The sequence below is a fragment of the Mytilus galloprovincialis genome, chromosome 13 (assembly GCF_965363235.1).
Source record: "Mytilus galloprovincialis chromosome 13, xbMytGall1.hap1.1, whole genome shotgun sequence".
Lineage (NCBI taxonomy): Eukaryota > Metazoa > Mollusca > Bivalvia > Mytilida > Mytilidae > Mytilus > Mytilus galloprovincialis.
In genome coordinates this window covers 66,553,821-66,573,784 of record NC_134850.1, presented here as the reverse complement: position 1 = coordinate 66,573,784, position 19,964 = coordinate 66,553,821, and the positions used below count along the sequence as shown (strand labels likewise).

The following is a 19,964-nucleotide window of genomic DNA, read 5'->3' as shown; positions in this document are numbered from 1 at the left end:
ATAAGATAATGTTTTTAATAATAAATGGAACACATAAGACCAAATATGACAAATGATTTTAGTTTCAGTCATTATAAATGTATTTACATATATATAATTACATCATTAAATATGAAAATAACTGTTTCTCATATGTGTCTTTCTCTTCACTTTTAACTCTTCCACATCATCTTTATTAAAACCTTTCGACAGTCCCTCACCATATTCTCATGTATTAACATAAAATACAGGGTCTTGCAAGTAAGGTATTTTATAAGATGAATGTTGTATTCATTTAGGGTTAGAACATTTAAAAATGCATATCGATATTTAGTGTTCATTATTATGATAACAATATGATTGAAAAGTTATACATCGAACTCGACGCGTCATTTTACGGTACAAGAGTCCACAAAATTATAAACGGCATTGTTAGCTTTTAAAGCAATGGACACATCGTTGGATAACGCGACCAACATTCCGTCCTTCGTAGTTGTCGCACTCTGAATTGTATTTTTATCAAGGTTTTTGCATTGATTTAAAGAACATTATTTATTTCCGAATTCGATCTCATAATTCACAACGCATGTTAAACCCGATTTGTCAATACAAACACGCGTCAGATATTCTTAGATCCAACCGTATCAAACAGTAAAGTCAAATCTAGACAAAGTGCCAATTGATACGAATCTGTCCCTAATATAAACTGGCGTTAGCGTATTAGTTGTCTTTTTCAACAGCATGATGTTATATATTATAAACCCCACTGTCAACACTCTTTGGACCAGCATGTTTCATATCTGTTTCTGATTGTCCACTCATACTATTTGAATTATTTCTATGAAGACCTTTGATTTCAAAATTAAAGTTCTCAAGATTACTGGGTATTGTCTCACTTGTGTCACTTCTACTGTTCAGAGCTGGAACGATAAAAATATAATAATACAATAATAACACGCATATCTCTCCTTTTATTTTTATATCAATCCTTTAGAAAATACACAAATTTATGTTGTATCATCCTATTGCCAGAGTTGTATGCCCATTACCTATATTTTTAAATAAATGCAACATTAGGATATCGCTGTTCAAAAGTCATCAATCGATTATGAATTGTAACAGTTGTTTGAACCAAGCTTTTTTGTTTAATCATATTTCGATTTAATTGTTATGTTTCTTTGACTGTTTTTTTTTGTCTTCATTACCGTTTGGAATCATTGATGTTTTTTTCTTATTTTCTTGTTTCGCAAAACAATATACCGGATCAAAGTAAAATCACAAAAGTTCCAAGGAAAATTCAAAACGGAAAGTCCATAATCAAATGGCAAAATCAAGAGCTCAAACACATCAAACGAATGGATAAAAACTGTTAGCATGCATTTGTTACTCTCCATAAAACATCCATCAATATTCAAGCTCAAACATATAGTGTAACACTATTCAACATGTATCGGTAACAGATATAAATAGACCGTTCAGTATGTTAACAAATGTATTGTGAGGCCACACCGGAATCTGGTATACTTACTTTATACTTACTTGAAACATTCATAGACATGTATTCCCCAGATTGTGAACTAGTCGAAGGTACTGCGTCTACAGAACATAAAACGATACTCAACAGAAGGAAACTATTGTTTGCATTATGTATAAGGTCAACTGAGTATACTGCTGTTCGAAACTCATAAATCGATATAAAACAACAAATCCGGGTTACAAACTAAAACTGAGGGAAACGCATTAAATATAAAAGGAGAACAACGACACAACATTAAAATTTAACACACACATAAACGAACTAAGCTTTAGACAAAATCCGATGAGAATAATAATTATAACATCAAAACTAAATACATGAATTTGGGATAGAAAAGTACAGTGACACGTCATAAAATATTATCATTAAATAGTTGTTAATTATAGTCTTTATTTCTAACAAATCTGCTAAACGATTTTTTTGTAAAAAGAGAACATCCCATATACTGCATTCCCTTTTGATCCAAAATCTTCGAAGTAAAATATTATTTCAATATTGCATACAACGGTTGTATATATACTTCCTATATCTATTTACTTACTTACTTTCTTATCTTCTGCATCCCTAGTGGGACATAAATGTATATATAATCATTATCATATTATTTCAGCAAGTGATTAATTGAATTAGAGCACTTGCTATTGCTGTCAGGTTAAATTCAATCTGACAATTAAGATTTATGATTCTCACCTTGTTCAGATTGAGTTTGATAGCCACTAGTATCCCCTTGGTGCTCTGGAAAACAAACAAAGAGCAATCAATGTTTTGTTGCCGTATGTTTAGTAGTTTAGATAGTTCAATCCTAATAAAAACACCTTTTACATGTGAGTTTATATTTTGTTTTGTTAAAATATATATGTGGAATTATCAACAAGAAGAACGTGCTGTGTTGCTGCTTTTATATCTCAATTATAGTAGTTTGAAGTACAAGAAAACAGGCATAAAGTGTAGTTGAAGATGAAATCGTTTGTTTAAGAAGAAATGGGAAAATGTTCATTAATATTTTGAATTGTTTAATTTTTTGTATATCGATTCCTGTATAGCTGATCATACAGGTTGCATTTTTCTCATTGTTGTGACGGGATAGTGTTCTATAATCATCGCTCGCCAACTGGTCATTGGTAAAAACATGTCTCATTTGTTATCGTATCTCATTTTCCTATATATATAACACATAATTTGTCAGTTTAAAAGTATGAAAAGATGTTGTTGGAATCATATTGAATTATGACCAAAATCAGATAATTTTTGCAATAAAAATGCCAAAAGACATAACATCAAAAACACTGAACACTTAAATAAAAAAGAGACCATTTGAATCAACTCAAACGTGTTGATGTAAATAAAAAGTATCACCCAAAGTAACAAATCTTAAAAACAAAATATTGAACAAATACCTTGAACATTCGAAGTAAAAAGCTGAAAAGTATGAGGTTCAGAGTTTACTGTGACTGGACTACAAGTTGCAGATAAATTCAAATTGTTATTTGTGTTGTAATTTATTCCAGAAACGTCTATGGAAAGTTTTGGAATGTTCCTTCCACTATCATGTTCTGATTTAGTTTCATCGTGAATAGATGATACAGAGGATGTCAGTGAATCTTTGGTGTTTTTTTCATGCTGTTTTGAATCATACATATCTGTTTCTTCTTTACAGAATACTGAATCAGTTGAGCTTTTATGGTCTGCATACATGTTATTCACTACTATATCGGATATATTTTCTTCATGGCATCCTGAATCAACAGACTCCCGCGGTTCCTCGGGCTTTGGCGAGAAAGTTGGACATTGATGAGAGGTCTCCCTTGTTTGATAGTCAGCCACATTATTTCCCTTATTTGTCATCAGTTCGATATTGGCATTGTCAGTTTTGTGCTTAAGCAAAGCCTCTCCAAGTTCAACGTCATTTTGTCGTACATCATCATTTTCTGGTTGTACGTTGCCTTTATTAAATATAGTAAAGATATTAAAATATTACGAACATGTATATTATAATTAACTTTCACGAAAGTGTTTTATTTAATATTTTTATATTAAATATTTTTATTCAACATTAAAGGTTCAAATCTCCGGCTATCTCATAATATGTCATATTGAATGAATGTATTTCAGTAACCTCTGTGAACTTTCATGTTTTATTATTGTGTTCTGATAATTTGCATTCTGTCTACAATTCACGTTGTCCTAATCGAGTTCAGTAACAATCATATATATGCAAGTATAAAAAATCAGTTATAGATTCTGAAGGCACGTACAAGGTCTGTAGAAATTGCCAATTAAAAAGTATCACATCATCAAATACAAGACATAGTGTGGAGATAATAGCTGTACAGTTAATATAAAAATTTCCGAAGTAAAAATATACCACATTAATTATTTATGGAAAAATTATAGAAAACATACCATGTGTCCAACAGATTCCAGCAAGAACAAATCCCGATCTTTTAACACAAATCGCTATCGTTACCAATGATAGTAATACGACCAACGCTACGAGAATAACAATGCTGCAAAAATAAGTATAGGCTGAGTTAGATTGGCTGATATTCGGGTTTTGTTTTACGAATTCCCTTTTTTTTTTAAATTTGACTACAATTCGTTCTTTTTGTTTCTACATTTTTGTTTTAAAGTATTCCAGTACAGAAAAAGCTACAATATACCTTATGTGATAAACACTTTTAAAATCAGAATTATATATTTTTTAATCCAAAAGGATGAAAGATATTGTTGGATAGCATGCGCAGATAAGGTGGTTAATGAGGTACTGGTATGCACGAAACATCCTTATTATATATAAAGATCTTTCGATTCCTAAGTAGTTTTTGTTTGGTTTTATTCAAAGTATGTCTAGTCACAGCGGGTTGAGTACACGAGAGATGGTAAAACACACACGTATACTTAAATCTTTAATATTTCTTGTGTTATTGTGTTGTATTAACGCTGTCCAGTAAAGAAATAAAAAATATATTACATGCATTGACAGCAGTTTGGAATAAGTCGTTGTACATTAAAGCTCGTTACAAAGGGTCGTATTAACACCACACTTTTTACTCTGATTATAAAATGTACAAGTAGTATATACAATATGAAATATTGACAATAGTGAGCAATGGGAAATTTCATTGTCTATATTTACAGAATTTCATTTTTTAGAACAAGATGCGTTTGGTGGTCTACTTAAAGTAAAACTTAAAAAATGTTATTTAGAACAATTTCACTATGAATTAATAATTTTGGATGTAAAGCGTTTTCCGATTGGCTGACGCTGTTTTGTTTATCAGCTTATAGACATAATTTTGTCATGTGACCGTGATGTCATCAACGTTTTTCATCGTTTACGCCGGTTCAAAATAGAATTAAGAATTAAATTATAAGGAATGACTGTAGTATTTTTTTTGTTTATTCGAATATGACAGAAAAAAATGTGGTGCACACTTTAAAATAACCCGCGTACAGTGTGCACCACATTTTTAATGGTAATTCTCCATAGACAGAAAACATATTACAGTTATTCCTTAAATGTTTTCTTGTTAAGTAATATTCTTACAAAATGATCAATAGATTGTCTTTTTCTTTTGACTTTGGTGGATTCACTTGCGGAGCTGTAAAGAAATATTATATTTGATAAAAGTCAATAAAAAATATAAGATAATAAATTCAATGAATATATGAAATATTTCAGTTAAAATCTGGGAATTTTTCTAAACTAAGTAATATTTCTGAAGCATGAATAGATCAGAGTCCTTTAATAAGTTGGAGCGTATTTTTTTCGGTCCAGAGCAACGTTTAAGACAGATAAAATAGTATAAATGCACGTCTAAATAATTTGTTCCATTGTTGAAACATTACATAAAGTAAATTTTGAAAACTTAATCTACACAATGTATTCCTCGGTTCAAATGTTATTCAACAAGTCTATTGAATGAAGGAAGCGCTTGATGTACACAAAAACATAAAAATCTGTATATAGAATAACCTAGCAATTACATCTACGTACTGCCTTTTAATTTGATAGTCATATATGTTTTACACTGGCTGCAAACCGATATTCGTTTCAACTGTTATGCTAGGGGTGAATAAGTTATAAAAGCAATTTACGTGATATTCTTATTCAGCAAAAGACATGAATTTGATAATTAAGGAAAAAAAGGGGGGATCGTGGTTTAATAATTATTTTTTCATGTAGTGCTTTGCAGACTGTTACATTTTTTTCTTCCAGATTTTTTCAGTATCTTATTGACTTTATAGTCTTAAATAAATTACTCTGTAAATAGTTGGATAGAATTTATCGACAAACAAGCAAGTACTAAGGATTAGTATCACATATGATATAATATTAAGATGATGTGAAGAATGAATGAATTGTACATACGTAAAAATGTTGATGAAGAAATGATTTCAGTAATTAAATGAATGCTCTTAGACGCGTCCTTCTCAATGGTATCGCTGAAATAAATGAGACATAGTGATGGAGTACAAAGATCAGAAAACATGAATGGATATAAATCAAAGGTAAAGGTTATAAATTAACATTGACTGTTTAACCTGAGAGTTGGCAGTATGTTACCGTGGTCATTACTGTAGATCCCGTGTGTCTATCACTTACTGTTACATGTATAAAATTGAGAATGGAAATGGGGAACAACCATAGAAAAAACAACAGAAGAAGGTCACCAACAGGTCACCAACAGGTCTTCAATGTAGCGAGAAATTCCCGCACCCGGAGGCGTCCTTCAGTTGGCCCCTAAACACATATATACTCATTTGAAGAAAAAGCATATTAAATACGTAAAGTTTTTATTATTTATAATTATTATATATATGAATATATTTATCCTGAAATTAGCCAACTATTGTACAAATAACAGGTAAACAAATATTGTTTTGCTTTATTTTTACTTGTACAAATAAAGTCTCCTGTTACCCCATTTTCATGTTGAGCAAGCGGTCATGTGAATATTTACGTAACCTAGCCAGTTCGTTTTGAGGTCCTATTCATGGTCCGCGTTTCAACTTATAGTGTTAAACAAATGTTACATCTTCTGCCATCGGACTCGGACTTCACTTGAACTGAATTTTAATGTGCATATTGTTATGCGTTTACTTTTCTACATTGGCCAGAGGTGTAGGGGGAGGGTTGAGATTTATAAACATGTTTAAACCCGTCGCAATTTTTCGCCTGTCCCAAGTCAGGAGCCTTTGGCCTTTGTTAGTCTTTATTTGATTTTTAATTTTAGTTTCTTGTATATAATTCGGAGTTTACTTAAATGTCCTTGATCACTGTACTTGTATACAAATTTAAAAGGGGCCAGTTGAAGAACGCTTCCGGGTGCGGAAGTTTCTAGCTTCATTGAAGACCCATTGGTGGCCTTCGGCTGTTGTCTACTCTATGGTCGGGTTGTTGTCGCTTTGACACATTCCCCTTTTCTTTTCTCAATTTTATTAGTCGATTGAGAAATTAAAGACAATGATTTAGATTAAAAACTAAAGTTTCAAGTGTTGGGAGTAATTACAGGATAAACACAATAAATGAACATTGTCGGAAAATACATGATTTATTTGTACTCGCTACAAAATAGGAGAAAAGTTCGGGGAAGCCTCGCTTTTCACCCGGTTTCTAAAGCTCATACAAATTAATTTTATATTTTCCAATAGCATTACATATACTATATATTTAGCAGAAACGCACATCTGATATTCCAAGTTATACATGTAAGCCTGGTATCAAGTACTTATCATTTATGATGATAGTATATATATGAATATAGCGGAAAGAAACGCACATTACATATTCCAAATTATAAGCATGGTTGGTATCTTTAATAAGTGTTTATAATCCATAATGTGAATATAAAGATTACGACAATATTGATTCCATATTTCTCAACCACTAACCTTGGTATATTGTGCGGAACAAATGGTTCCTGATATGTCTTTTGGAAATGTCGACAGGGGCCACATTCACTTCCATTCTTGTAAGTACCATCTGGACATGGTATACATTCTAAGCAGAAAAGGATTATCATTATACTGTGGTACAGTAAAATTCAAGTACAGAAATTAATGCTATATATATTGAAAACGTTGTATGTTGATAATGATGATATTTTGTTTGCTTCTAAGATGAAAAAAATAACAATGACTACAAAATACCACAAGAGACCAAAATGACACAGAAATTATCAAGTATAGATTATCATACGGCCTTCAACAATGATCAAAAACCATACCGCATGACCAGCTATTATGTTTATATATTCAATTCGTAACGTACCTCCTGCTTGATTGAGTGTTGTGTTAGGTGGACAGCCTTCGACTTTCTGATTACATACACAGGGATCTCCATAGTAACCCTCTGCTGTGTTGCATTTGCAATGTAGTAAACCGTCACAGTAACCTTCTTCTGATTTTACACGACTGTAAGTGATATCTGAATAATAATAATAATAATAATAATAATAATAATAATAATAATAATAATAATAATAATAATACACCGGTCTAAAGTAAGGAGCCTGTTTGAACTGTTTTACATTGTCATTTCGGGGCCTTTTATAGCTGACTATGCGGTATTGGCTTGTCTTATTGTTGAAGGCCGCACGGTGACCTATAGTTCTTCATTTTTGCGTCATTTTGTTCCCTTGCGGAGGGTTGTCTCATTGGCAATCATACCAATTCTTCTTTTTTTTTATATTAAGTGATGGTCTTTGACTAATGTCTTTCACATTTGTTTTTCATAATTCTTTTTTACAAATTAATCAGGCCTTTAATTTAATCGTTTCAATTGTTAAAATGTCGGACCTTTTTATAGATTACTGTACAGTTTAACGTATTCCATTTAGTCTCTTGAATATGGTTGTGTCGATGAAACTCATTTATTTTTCTATTTCATACATCCCTGTCTTTTTGTCTCTGTTATATAATTGTCTCATTGTAAATATACCACATCTCCTTCGTTTTGCATACATTCTCGTCATTTCGTCTCTGGTATATTAATTGTTCATTGGTAATCATACCACATCTTCGTATTATAATATACATCCTCGACCTTTTAGTCTCTGGTATATAGTTGTCTCGTGATAATTATACCTCATCTCCTTACTTTTTGATAAATTATCGTCCTCTAGTATCTGGTATATATTTTTCTCGTTGGTAATCCTATCACATCTTCTTATTTATATTTACACCCTCGTCCTGTTGTCTTCGCTAGCTAACTGTCTCATTAGTAAGCATACCACATCTTCTTTTTTTATGTCTAATTGTATTGAGTTATACTTATATAACTATTTTTAATTTTACCTTGTGCCAAACAATTTCCTCCCGGTTTAAAGCAGGCAGTTAATCTCGCATCTCCATCAAATAAAGAGGATATCAAATCTGGTTGTTCCATTCCATCCGAACAAGGTGCACATAAATCACGAGTAAAGTTTTTAGTGCATGGCTGTATTTCATTTCCTGTAAACGAAATTTAACGTATATGATAAAGTAACTGAAAGTAAACACAGTTATAAAATTGGACCTGAAAATACTTTTCGAAACATTCTGATAATAGAGCCATCGCGTTAATATATCAATCCAACAACTTAATTGCGTGAAAAGACTACATCAAACACTCCATCGCCAGAATAAATAAACCCAACAAACTCGTCGGGTAAATAAAGGTACTCTCGAACAGAAGTCAATTGAAACAAATCAGAGTCAAAATTTGAATTAATTGTTAACAGGACTTTCAATTGACAAAGCCGTGAATTAATCATTCTGCCAATTTTTTAATATATTACACTTTTGCTTTTTAAACGACTTTTGCTCTTTTTATTATACGATACATAATTGAAATGTAATATTTATTGACCTGAACAATCATGAAATATTTGCCACTGGACGTTAAACGACTAACCATCAATCAACCAGTTATATTTTACAGCTAAATAAATTACTCCTTAATTGAGTTAAAGACATGTTCTAACCTGGTTCACAATCATAGTAAGGGAGACAATTCCTGTTCAGCTGTTTGTAATATATATAAGTCATTGAAACCTTGAAAGAAAAAGAAAATAAATATTAATGAAGAAAAAGAGGATTGTTAGCCTCAAAATTGTATAAAGTACCTCCCATAACAATTAGACACCGTTGTATGATTATTAAGAGAACGGTCTTCGATGATATGCATGATGTTATGTGATTTTTTGACACTATGGCAATGTATCCTTTAATTATGTAAACTATTATTTAAGAATTGAATGCTTTTTTTTACTTCATAGGGGTGAAAAAGCGTTGACCGAAGTACATTTTGTATGAAACGCGGAAGCGCTTCATTCTGAAATTTGTGCCGGCACGGTCAACGCTTTTACAACCCTATGAAGTTACAAAAACAAAGCATTCAATACTTATGATTTCTTAGCTAGGATCATGAAAACACGAATTTAGTGAATTTTTTATTTAATTTACTTGTGCACTTTATTGTGGAACCTCGTGTTATCATGAATGAAAAGTTTTATTGAGTAATGCAATTGCTTAAGAAATAACACGTGATGACTTTTGTGAGACAAAATTGACAAAATTGAATTTTGTCTCACAAAAGTCAATTTTGTATGCAAATTTGTTTAGTTTGGATTCTGTGAACTAATTTGCATACAAAATCGACTTTTGTGAGATAAAATTGACTTTTGTGAGACAAAATTGACATTTGTGTGACAAAATTGACTTTTGTGAGACAAAATCGACAAAATTGAATTTTGTCGTCACAAATTTGAATTTTGTCGTCACAAAATTGACTTTTGTCGTCACAAAATTGACTTTTGTGAGACAAAATTCAATTTTGTCAATTTTGTCTCACAAAAGTCAATTTTGTCTCACACAATTGACTTTTGTGTTTTAATTTCCATATCAGGTAACAAAAGTCAATTTTGTATGCAAATAAGTTTATATTTGCATACCTTTGTGACAAAATTGACTTTTGTCATGACAAAAATGAATTTTGTCTACAAAAATGAATTTTTTCATCACAAAATTGAAGTTTTCATAAAACAAGTCTGTATCACATAGTTTTGTAAGACAAAAACGATTTTGTAATGACAGAATTAAATTTCGTACAAAACCACAAGAGTCCCATTCGGCGCCCCGTATCTGGTGCAAATGCAAGTTTTCAATTCTGGTATCTATGATACGTTTATTTACATTTATTTTTATTTGTCTCTTTCCCATCTATTTTTTTTTTAATTTGTGCCTATAATTCTCTATTTTGTAAAGCCCAATTCAAACCCTCATGTCAAGGAATGTAAAATAGTATTTCTACATAAATGTATTTTATTTACGGGGACTACGAGACGATGTAGGTGTTATATATTTACATATTATAACTGTTTTTCAACGTGATAACCAATGAAATTATCTTTTATTTATTACTTTGCATTACAATATGTTATTTATGAATACAAACACTACAGTTGATCCCAAATGTCAAAATAAGGAAATAAAAACCGAAAATTAGATTATTTGTGTACACGGCAATTCAGGTATTTGATGCAGGTTAAGTTTGCGATATCTTAGCGTTTATCTTATATGCAAGGTCTTTTATAGATATTCAATATAAGATAAGAGAAACACACAGAAAAACAAATAACCTTTAAATTTAAAAAAAAGTATCTTTTGCCTGCACTTAATCATCGACAGATAAGTTATCAAATCTACAAGTATCAAAATGGTTTATGTTCTGTTATACGGATCATTTGTTGACTATAAGCGAACTAATTGAACTTTTAAAAACATACATTATACTGAGATTACATAAAGGCCTGATTCATATCTTGAGTTACGTTAACAAGTTGTTGAAAGTTAAATATAACGCCAGTTGCGGGGATGGGAATATATCCACTAAGCCGTTTCTAATTCAATTTAGCGAGATTTCCTACGCGGAAGTTTGCACTTAGAGTAATGATATCTAATGCATTGCGGTTACACAGGGCCAATTATCACGACATTCTTGGTAACTATCATGATTTTCATGGAACAGTATTGATGCCTAGCATAAGCTAATGAATAAACGACTCTAAATGGTAAAACAAATTACTTCTTTAGAGTGTTTTATTTTTAAAAGTTTTACGTAGTTCCTAGTCATACAGTTGACCAACATACAATGTCGGCTTTGTTCGTTAATGGCACCATATCGCATCAGTAATTCATGAATTTGTATTTGCTAGGACCATACAACTGTCTGTCTTTCTTCGATTTAGTTAGTGTCATTCATTTGGAATTAGATATAAACTATAAATGTAAGCTATAATTTTTGCTAACTTGTTGTAAATACTCACATGGTAAATACTGGCAACTAAAATTATACACCGAATCATGCTGTATAGACTAAATTATGTAGCTGCAAAAGAAAATATATTGTTTTTATTTTATCATGTTTATTTCAATTTCAAATTCTGGGCATATCAATGCTTGCAGGAGCATATACAGGTACATTTAGAACTATAAATTTACAATTGAAATTTTCACTGATTAGTTTTTACTTAAAAAGATGTTACACGAGCAAAACGATGGGTGTCACATGTGGAACAGGACCTGCCTACCTTTATAAAGCACCTCAGATAATCCCCGACTTTTTTTTAAAGATTTATTATAAATATTCTACGCTTTTTTTAAACTGACGAAAGATTTTTGAAAACTCAACACTTTTATAAACCGATAAATAAATGGAAAAAAAAACCAAAGCTGCCGCGACGGCTGGTGCTGACGAACAAAACGAGGTTGAGGAAGAAGTATTATTTACATGCAAGCCATTAGTGTACCCTATCAAGACATATTACTACGACACCGGCGAGCCGACCAGACTACTTTCCTTATCCTAAATGGTGCGTATCTTAACCAGCAAATATACAATGTTGTTCTATTGCTATTCTCTGGTCGGTGATAAACTTACACAAATGTATTGATGCCTACCCCTCATTGACATGATACATACAATAGGAAGCTGGGATTTAAGTGCTACTGAGACAGCTCTCCATCCAAGTCACGATGTTTAAATTAGTAAACAATGAAAGGTTAAAGTCTTATTATATTAGAAGACATTTAAAAGAGACCTATGAATAGTCAAAAGACAGGAACTATAAAACAAAGTTAGAGGTAGGGATTAGGGGATTGACATAAGCTTGAAATTAATGTCCCCCTTTGAATAGTTGTTTGAAGACAAAGCCGGAAACTTCTATACTTCTTGGGTTGATAATGCAAGAGTGTCACAATTCTCACACATACAACACTGTTAGCTCGGTTTCATTACTTGATTAAAAAAAATACGCATTTAATAGATGCACAAAGCAAATGCTATGATGATAAATATATAGATAAAAACAAATGAAATTTAAAGCTAAATCAAGTTTTAACAAGTTGTGCTTACCTGTAAACCTGTATGTTCTTTAAACACACATTACCCTGATTATTGATATAAAATGTTTTTCGGTAGCGTCCCTACGTACGCGGAAACATTTTGGGGTAGACCATACATTTTCCCCTGCTTACCTGTTTCCTTGTAATATTTAAATTTGTATTTTTAGGTTATGTTGATATAATCACTATAATCTGTTTTAAAACCTTAACATTTCAATTTGTTTGTATATTTATAAAAGAAGCACACCAAATATAGGGGTCAATTATTAGGTCACAGCAATTTACGGCTTTTTTTGTGTTATTAAATTTGCTGTTACAAAACATTACAAATTATTATAAATTAAGGAATGTATCTCCCTCATGCAAAGCTCTGATTCCTTTCACGGATTTGGCTATACATTTTGGACCTTTTGGATTATAGCTCTTCATCTTTTATATAAGCTTTGGATTTTACATATTTTGGCCACGAGTATCACTGAAGAGACATGTATTGTCGAAATCCGCATCTGGTGCAGGAAAATTGGTACCGTTAATGTTATTACTGAACTATGTTTTTGATTAAAAGGAAATAAAAACTAACATAACAAATAAGACAGTTAAATAAAGACTTAGTCTAGTGACTTATCTTGTTTATTCTTTCGTCAGTTATATGATAATCTCTTCCATCCCCCTACAAAAAAAACCATTTACTGATAAATAATAAATGCCTTTTGACTAAACTTCACGTCCTAACTGTATAAGCATATCTACATTTGTATCTATTCATTTAAAACAAAGATATTATAAGAATGTTAATTTACACCTTGGTCGTATTAAAATAAAATTACATGTAAAATTGAAGGGCCGTATACAAGTCAACAAACGTTCTACGAATTTCTTTGTTTTAGCATAAAGTATTGCACAATAAATACAGTTTTAAATGAAGATATGCTTACAAACATTATAAACAATTTAAATGTGAACAATAACAATCTCATGAATATTTTACGACGCCTCAATATTTATAATCTAGTAACTTTATCAAAACACCTACACGTGTATAAGTATTGATTTATTTTGAACAAACAACAAAAACTTCCGTAAATATAGAGTTGCATTTTAATGTATCCATGGACCCGTGAACTGATATAGCGTCGCATTTTAATGTACCCATGGACCCTTGTACTTGGAAGTTAACTTCAAAGTGAATCAAAGTACTGAAGTACTGAACATCTGATGACCACAAGTTCTTGTCGATAGTCAAAAGCACTTGTCACAGAAAACAATCACATCTCTATACTAAAACTTAGGTTTAATAAATGTACAGAGATAAAAATAAATTCTGAGACAAGTTCTTGCGTGGATGATTAATAGTTATCAGGAAATTCAACATCAGCGTAATAACTCTTATATTGTAGTGATACAAATCAGTATACACTGGTTTGGTGTTATATATTATATTAATTTAACAGTAACATGTATATATAATTTTCATCCATGTGTACATCATTCTATTTTACTATCATAAATTTAATAGTGCAGTGCAAGTGCATGGTTAACACTTTTCTGTAAAAATTCGTAATTTTCTAAAAGATTGGATATAAGAAGGCATTCATATTTCCCCGGAAGAACAATTACAGAGGTACTGGTCCCTGCTGGGATTGTCGCAAAATGTTCTTAAGATATTCCTCCGCATATTTTAACATAATTTTTCGGTATGTTTGCATAGATTTTATCAATGATTCTTTTACTTTACGACGAAACATGTTCATAATATTAATTTATGGTTTAAAGGTGCACTAGCTACGAGATATATAAAAAATCTAATTTTTATTATTTTGGCTTAATCATTAATAAAATGCAAATAAAGAAATAGTATTTGATTTTAGCAGCCAGTATGGTTCAATTTTGTCAAAATCAGCTAAAAAACAAAGATTATGAATTATTCACTTGCAAGTGAAAAATTCGACCTCATTGAATCCGTATTCATGAACTTCAATTGAACCCCCTAGCCTGTGATTGATAACACGTGAATTGTATGTATACAGTCAAAGGAAAAGAATGTCAACATTGAAAGTGAAACAAAGGTAAATAATTTTATTAACTGACTTGATTCACAACTCATCATTCTTATACAGGTAAAAACGATGATAAACATTTATTTGTCATCTATAATATGAAATTAAATAGACATAGAAAAACCCAACAGCACGAGCTCGCGTAATCTATTTATATCTTTATTTATATTTACATCGCTTTAAATATGGTAATTGGATGACTTTAGAAGTCAACTTGATAGTTAGTTAGATAGCGTCTAAATTAGAATACACACGCAACGAAGCTACGTATTTCGGTACTGGCATGAAAATACGGAATTTTTGTGTTATTTGGATTAAAGCTCTTCATCTTTTATATAAGCTTTGGATTTCAAATATTTTGCCACGAGCATCACTGAAGAAACATGTATTGTCGAAATGCGCATCTGGTGCAACAAAATTGGTACCGTTAATTTTATTACTACCACTAGGTCGATGCCTCTGCTGGTGGACTATTAGTCACCGAGGGTATCACCAGCCCAGTAGCCAGTACTTCGGTACTGGCATGAAAATACGGATTTTTTGTGTTATTAAAATTTGCTTTTACAAAATGATGGAAATTATTATAAATTAAGGAATGTATCTCCCTCATGCACAGCTCTGATTCCTTTCACGGATTTGGCTATACTTTTTGGACCTTTTGGATTAAAGCTCTTCATCTTTTATATAAGCTTTGGATTTCAAATATTTTGGCCACGAGCATCACTGAAGAGACATGTATTGTCGAAATGCGCATCTGGTGCAACAAAATTGGTACCGTTAATTTTATTACTACCACTGGGTCGATGCGTCTGCTGGTGGACTATAAGTCCCCGAGGGTATCACCAGCCCAGTAGCCACTACTTCGGTACTGGCATGAAAATACGGATTTTTTGTGTTATTGAAATTTGCTGTTACAAAATGATGGAAATTATTATAAATTAAGGAATGTATCTCCCTCATGCACAGCTCTGATTCCTTTCACGGATTTGGCTATACTTTTTGGACCTTTTGGATTAAAGCTCTTCATCTTTTATATAAGCTTTGGATTTCAAATATTTTGGCCACGAGCATCACTGAAGAGACATGTATTGTCGAAATGCGCATCTGGTGCAACGAAATTGGTACCGTTAATTTTATTCATGCCCGTGACCTGTTAATTGATTATTTTAGACTTTAAATAGTTTGGATAAATGTTTTACATTGTTATAAATCAAATATGAGAATTTGATTAAAATCGGTGGTCATGAATTTGACAGCTAGTGCCCTTTTAAACAAAACTATTTTCATCAGAATGCATTGAAGATATGTATTTATAACAAATGATAAGGAATTGTAGTTTGCACTAGTTGATATCTGCCTAATTTTTATGTTTATAGATCGGTTACAAACCCAAAACGAAAGTTACGTATGCAAATTTAGGCGATAGCTATATATATTTATACATCAGAATGCCCTCACGGTCATCTCGATGTAATAAGAAAAAATTAACGACGTTCAATTGGACAGTATGAATGAGCAAATTAAACAGATTTTAAGGATGACGCAGTCAATATTAATTAAAAATACTCACGGAAGAAAAGTAAATGAATGTATACCAGATATAAGAAATGCTAATGTGGAAATTACATATAATATAACTACAATTTATAAAACAACAACTATCTGCTTTAGAATACATTTGTATTTATAAAAGGTTTAATATAATTTTGGTAGAAATGCACTTATCACAATTTATTGAGCATTTATTCGCCCTATTCTTGAATAAGCTAAAGATTAAATTGTCAAATGATACTTTACAAGAGGTACGTTAATCTAGTTAGATTGTGTTAAAATTGAAGCTGATCTTTTTTTTATAACTGGACTTCATTATAATTGTATACGTAATTTTTCATCAAAGCGGACACAGAGGACCATGCACTGCAAGAGTTCTCTTGTTTCATTATCAGCCCTTTTTGTTGTAAGTTGTCACAATTGGCTAGTAGTATCGCTTTTTCTCCTTCCACTTCAAGGAAGTAAGTATTTTGTGGAAAGTATGGTGTTAATTTTCGTATTCCCCCTCCCCCTTTTTGCGTTTGCGGCGTTTCTTTCCTTCTCTACCAGTTGTCGATTGAGCCTAGGCACCTACAGAGAAAGCGTGACCTTATGGCGAAGCATTTTCTATTTATGGTGGAGGTGCTTCATCTATCATAGAAACTTGCTCAGCTAGTGCGTCCATTGTCGAATCTGGCTCTATGGATTGAGCAGTTATGCCTAGCTCATCAGGTTTTGAAGAGTCGTTGTCTAAGTTTTGAGCTTGGGTTTCAATCTCCTCAGTTAACTCGGACTTTTTGGCCACACATGCCCTCAGTCTACGGTTAATCCTTTCAGAACGGGACTTTGATGAATTCTTTTTAGGTGGTAAAGTCGACCTCTCTCTTTTCGCTATCATCCCATGTGTCCATTTTACTGTTAGTTTGTTGTTTCAATTCCGAGCAGATTGAATCCAGTCAACGGTTTGATGTTCTTATAAATGTAAAATGATAAATATATCAAAAGAAAACACGGGCTGTTGTTGGTGTGAGTAGTGGGGGGAGTGGGGGTTCTGGGCCATTTCGTCTAATGTTAACCCTATGGGGAAAAGGAGGCCGACGTCAGGCTAATTTCTATGACGTCATTTTTAGGAATTATGACATTAATTAATTAAATTATGATGATATGACGAAGGACAAACACTTGTTTGATACGTCAGAATATAGCCCGAACATTCCACGAACACTCCAACTCCACCACCTCCACCAGGAGGAGGAGGAGGAGGAGGAGGTGGTGGTGGTTGTTGTGGTGGTGGTGGCTCTGGTGGATATGCATCATTGCTCAGCTGATATGGGTGACTAATTTTCCTAACACCTTTTTGTGTGAACAGCCAAAATTACATCTGGTTTTGCAAAATAAGATCTTTACAAAATGTCTCATAGGATTATACATTAAATGTGTTAGATACCACTTATGGCACAAGATCCTAGTTTGCTATGTAGTGTTTTGTGTACTATTGTTTAACTGTTTCTTTTTAATCATCTTTCGCCTCTCTTTTAAAGTGACACACAGATGAATATAGTTAGAAAGCCAAAACAAGTACAAAGTTGAGCATTGAGGACCCAAAATTACAAACAATATGTCAAACACGGCTAATGTATTCTATGTGTGGGATAAGACAATCCTCAGTATTCCGAATAATTCATACTTCAACATATAACTCCTCATTTTATTGATTTTAGATTAAATTCTGTCATTGATCAAATGTATACCTTCAGTGTAGTCTCAATTATATGTATTAATATGTCTTTTGATTCAGTAAAACTGTTCCAATTGATATTTTTTACAATGTGTTTTTCTATGATGTAACACTATTGTTTCAGGTGATGGTGAAGGGTAGTACATATTATAACGTTTAAACTCGCTGCATTTGTTAGCATTTGTTAGCATCTGTCCTTATAAGTCAGAAACCCGATGTTCCGCGGTTGATGTTTGTTGATGAGGTTCATAAGTGTTTCTTGTTTCTCGATTATATATATAAATTTGACCGTTGGTTTTCCTGTTTGAAGGCGCTACACTAGACATTTCTAAGACCCTTTAAATCATACACATGTATTCATGACATCTAAGAAATAAGAAGGATAAATCTACTTCATAAACAAATACTTATGATGAACAAAGTATAATGCCGTATGACAATGAGAAACCCAATACAGTATATACGACTCTAAAAGATTACGATAGGAGAAATGTGAAACAATACAAACGACCTGATTTAAAATAATACAATTTACGAGCAAACTGTTTCACAGACAAAATACAACAAGTACTAAACTACAGGCTCCTTACTTGGGAATTACACAAACTGAATACTGTGTGTGGAAAGGGGATAAAACAAAATGTGAGCACTGTTTGAAACTCTTCTTTCAAAAGGCTTGGAAATCAATGAAAAAACAGCATACTTTCGTATAGCTTATCGACGTACTTTATAGACATAACACGAGAAGTGTTACATATGGAGCAAGATATATTTACCTCTCCGTAGAACCTGAGATCAACCACTGTTATTAGTGTTGATCGTAGGGTAGAATTAAATTGCGACAACTACAGTTTTGAAAAGATATAAAATAGTTTAAACTGTATATATAGCCGTGAGCATTTTTTTTTATTCAAATGACTTTAATCTGCCAGTCGTTAAAACAGACACATTCAAGCCTGGATAAAAGCAATCATTTAGTTGATATGTATGGGTAAATGTTAATCACAATTCATAAAATTGGCACAATTAGATGATTTTTTAATTGGCATAAGGATACACATAGTTTTTCCTATGAAGTGGTGCAGAAGTAGTATTGGCACAAATGTATTATTTTTTGGTGCATATATATAGCGCCCTGTTCGTTTTAGTCAATAGTTCTCTATTTAGTGTGACTGCTGTTAGTTCAATATATATTTTGCCATGTAATTGGCAGTTTTTATTCGCCTGATGTATCTTATATTCCCTATGCCTCTCTTTAATACAATATTTGTGAACACAAGTCGTAACAAGTGACAGATCTTTTGTTCAATTGACAGACACTCTAACTCAATTCTACCAAGTCAGTAATTTCAAAAGAAAACCGTATCGTATCCATTAAATTAAAATCGCCTGAAATCTACTACTAAACAATATAATATATATAAGTTCAATTGTTTAAAAAGTGTTATTTTAAGTTTTCGGATGCGACAAGTTATTCATGGTAAGACCCGATAACTTTACATTATAGAATTGAGAACGGAACCCACGAGGAAAGCATTTATTACTCAATGGTAATACGTTTGGAAGTTAAACACATATTCAATACATTCGAATTCACTAGCAAAGCTTAAGTTTCAAGCAATTATTTATGTAAATGCGTAGCGCCAGTGAACTGTTTTATGTTTCCTGTCATTCGGTTATTGCATTCTTGTATAGCAGTTAATCTGTACATTTATATTCAAAATTTAATTGTCAA

At 32.0% G+C, this 19,964-nt stretch overlaps 1 protein-coding gene across 2 annotated transcripts; it reads right to left on the bottom strand.

The window, feature by feature from the left end:
* LOC143056842 (uncharacterized) lies at nucleotides 1-13,027 on the bottom strand. 2 transcript variants are annotated; one of them, XM_076230010.1, is made up of 13 exons: nucleotides 12,915-13,024; nucleotides 11,827-11,888; nucleotides 9,484-9,553; nucleotides 8,816-8,971; nucleotides 7,791-7,946; nucleotides 7,412-7,520; nucleotides 5,889-5,962; nucleotides 5,064-5,118; nucleotides 3,920-4,023; nucleotides 2,914-3,459; nucleotides 2,207-2,251; nucleotides 1,519-1,575; nucleotides 1-899 (listed from the first exon to the last, which is right to left on the bottom strand). In XM_076230010.1, exons 2-13 carry the CDS (start codon nucleotides 11,863-11,865, stop codon nucleotides 727-729), a joined length of 1,584 nt encoding a protein of 527 aa, XP_076086125.1. In that variant the 5' UTR covers nucleotides 11,866-11,888; nucleotides 12,915-13,024; the 3' UTR covers nucleotides 1-726. The 2 variants fall into 2 exon arrangements, with proteins under 2 accessions (XP_076086125.1, XP_076086126.1); XM_076230011.1 differs by having other exon boundaries at nucleotides 764-899; nucleotides 1,508-1,575; nucleotides 12,915-13,027.
* Between the last annotated feature and the right edge of the window lie 6,937 nt (nucleotides 13,028-19,964).

Excerpts from the sequence above, each read along its gene's own strand:
- LOC143056842 (XM_076230010.1), bottom strand. The coding sequence starts at position 11,865 with ATGATTCGGTGTATAATTTTAGTTGCCAGTATTTACCAT. Across the intron at positions 5,119-5,888 it reads TTCTTCATCAACATTTTTAC|CTCCGCAAGTGAATCCACCA; the intron begins GTATGTACAATT and ends ATTTCTTTACAG. Across the intron at positions 4,024-5,063 it reads GACAATCTATTGATCATTTT|CATTGTTATTCTCGTAGCGT; the intron begins GTAAGAATATTA and ends TTATTTTTGCAG.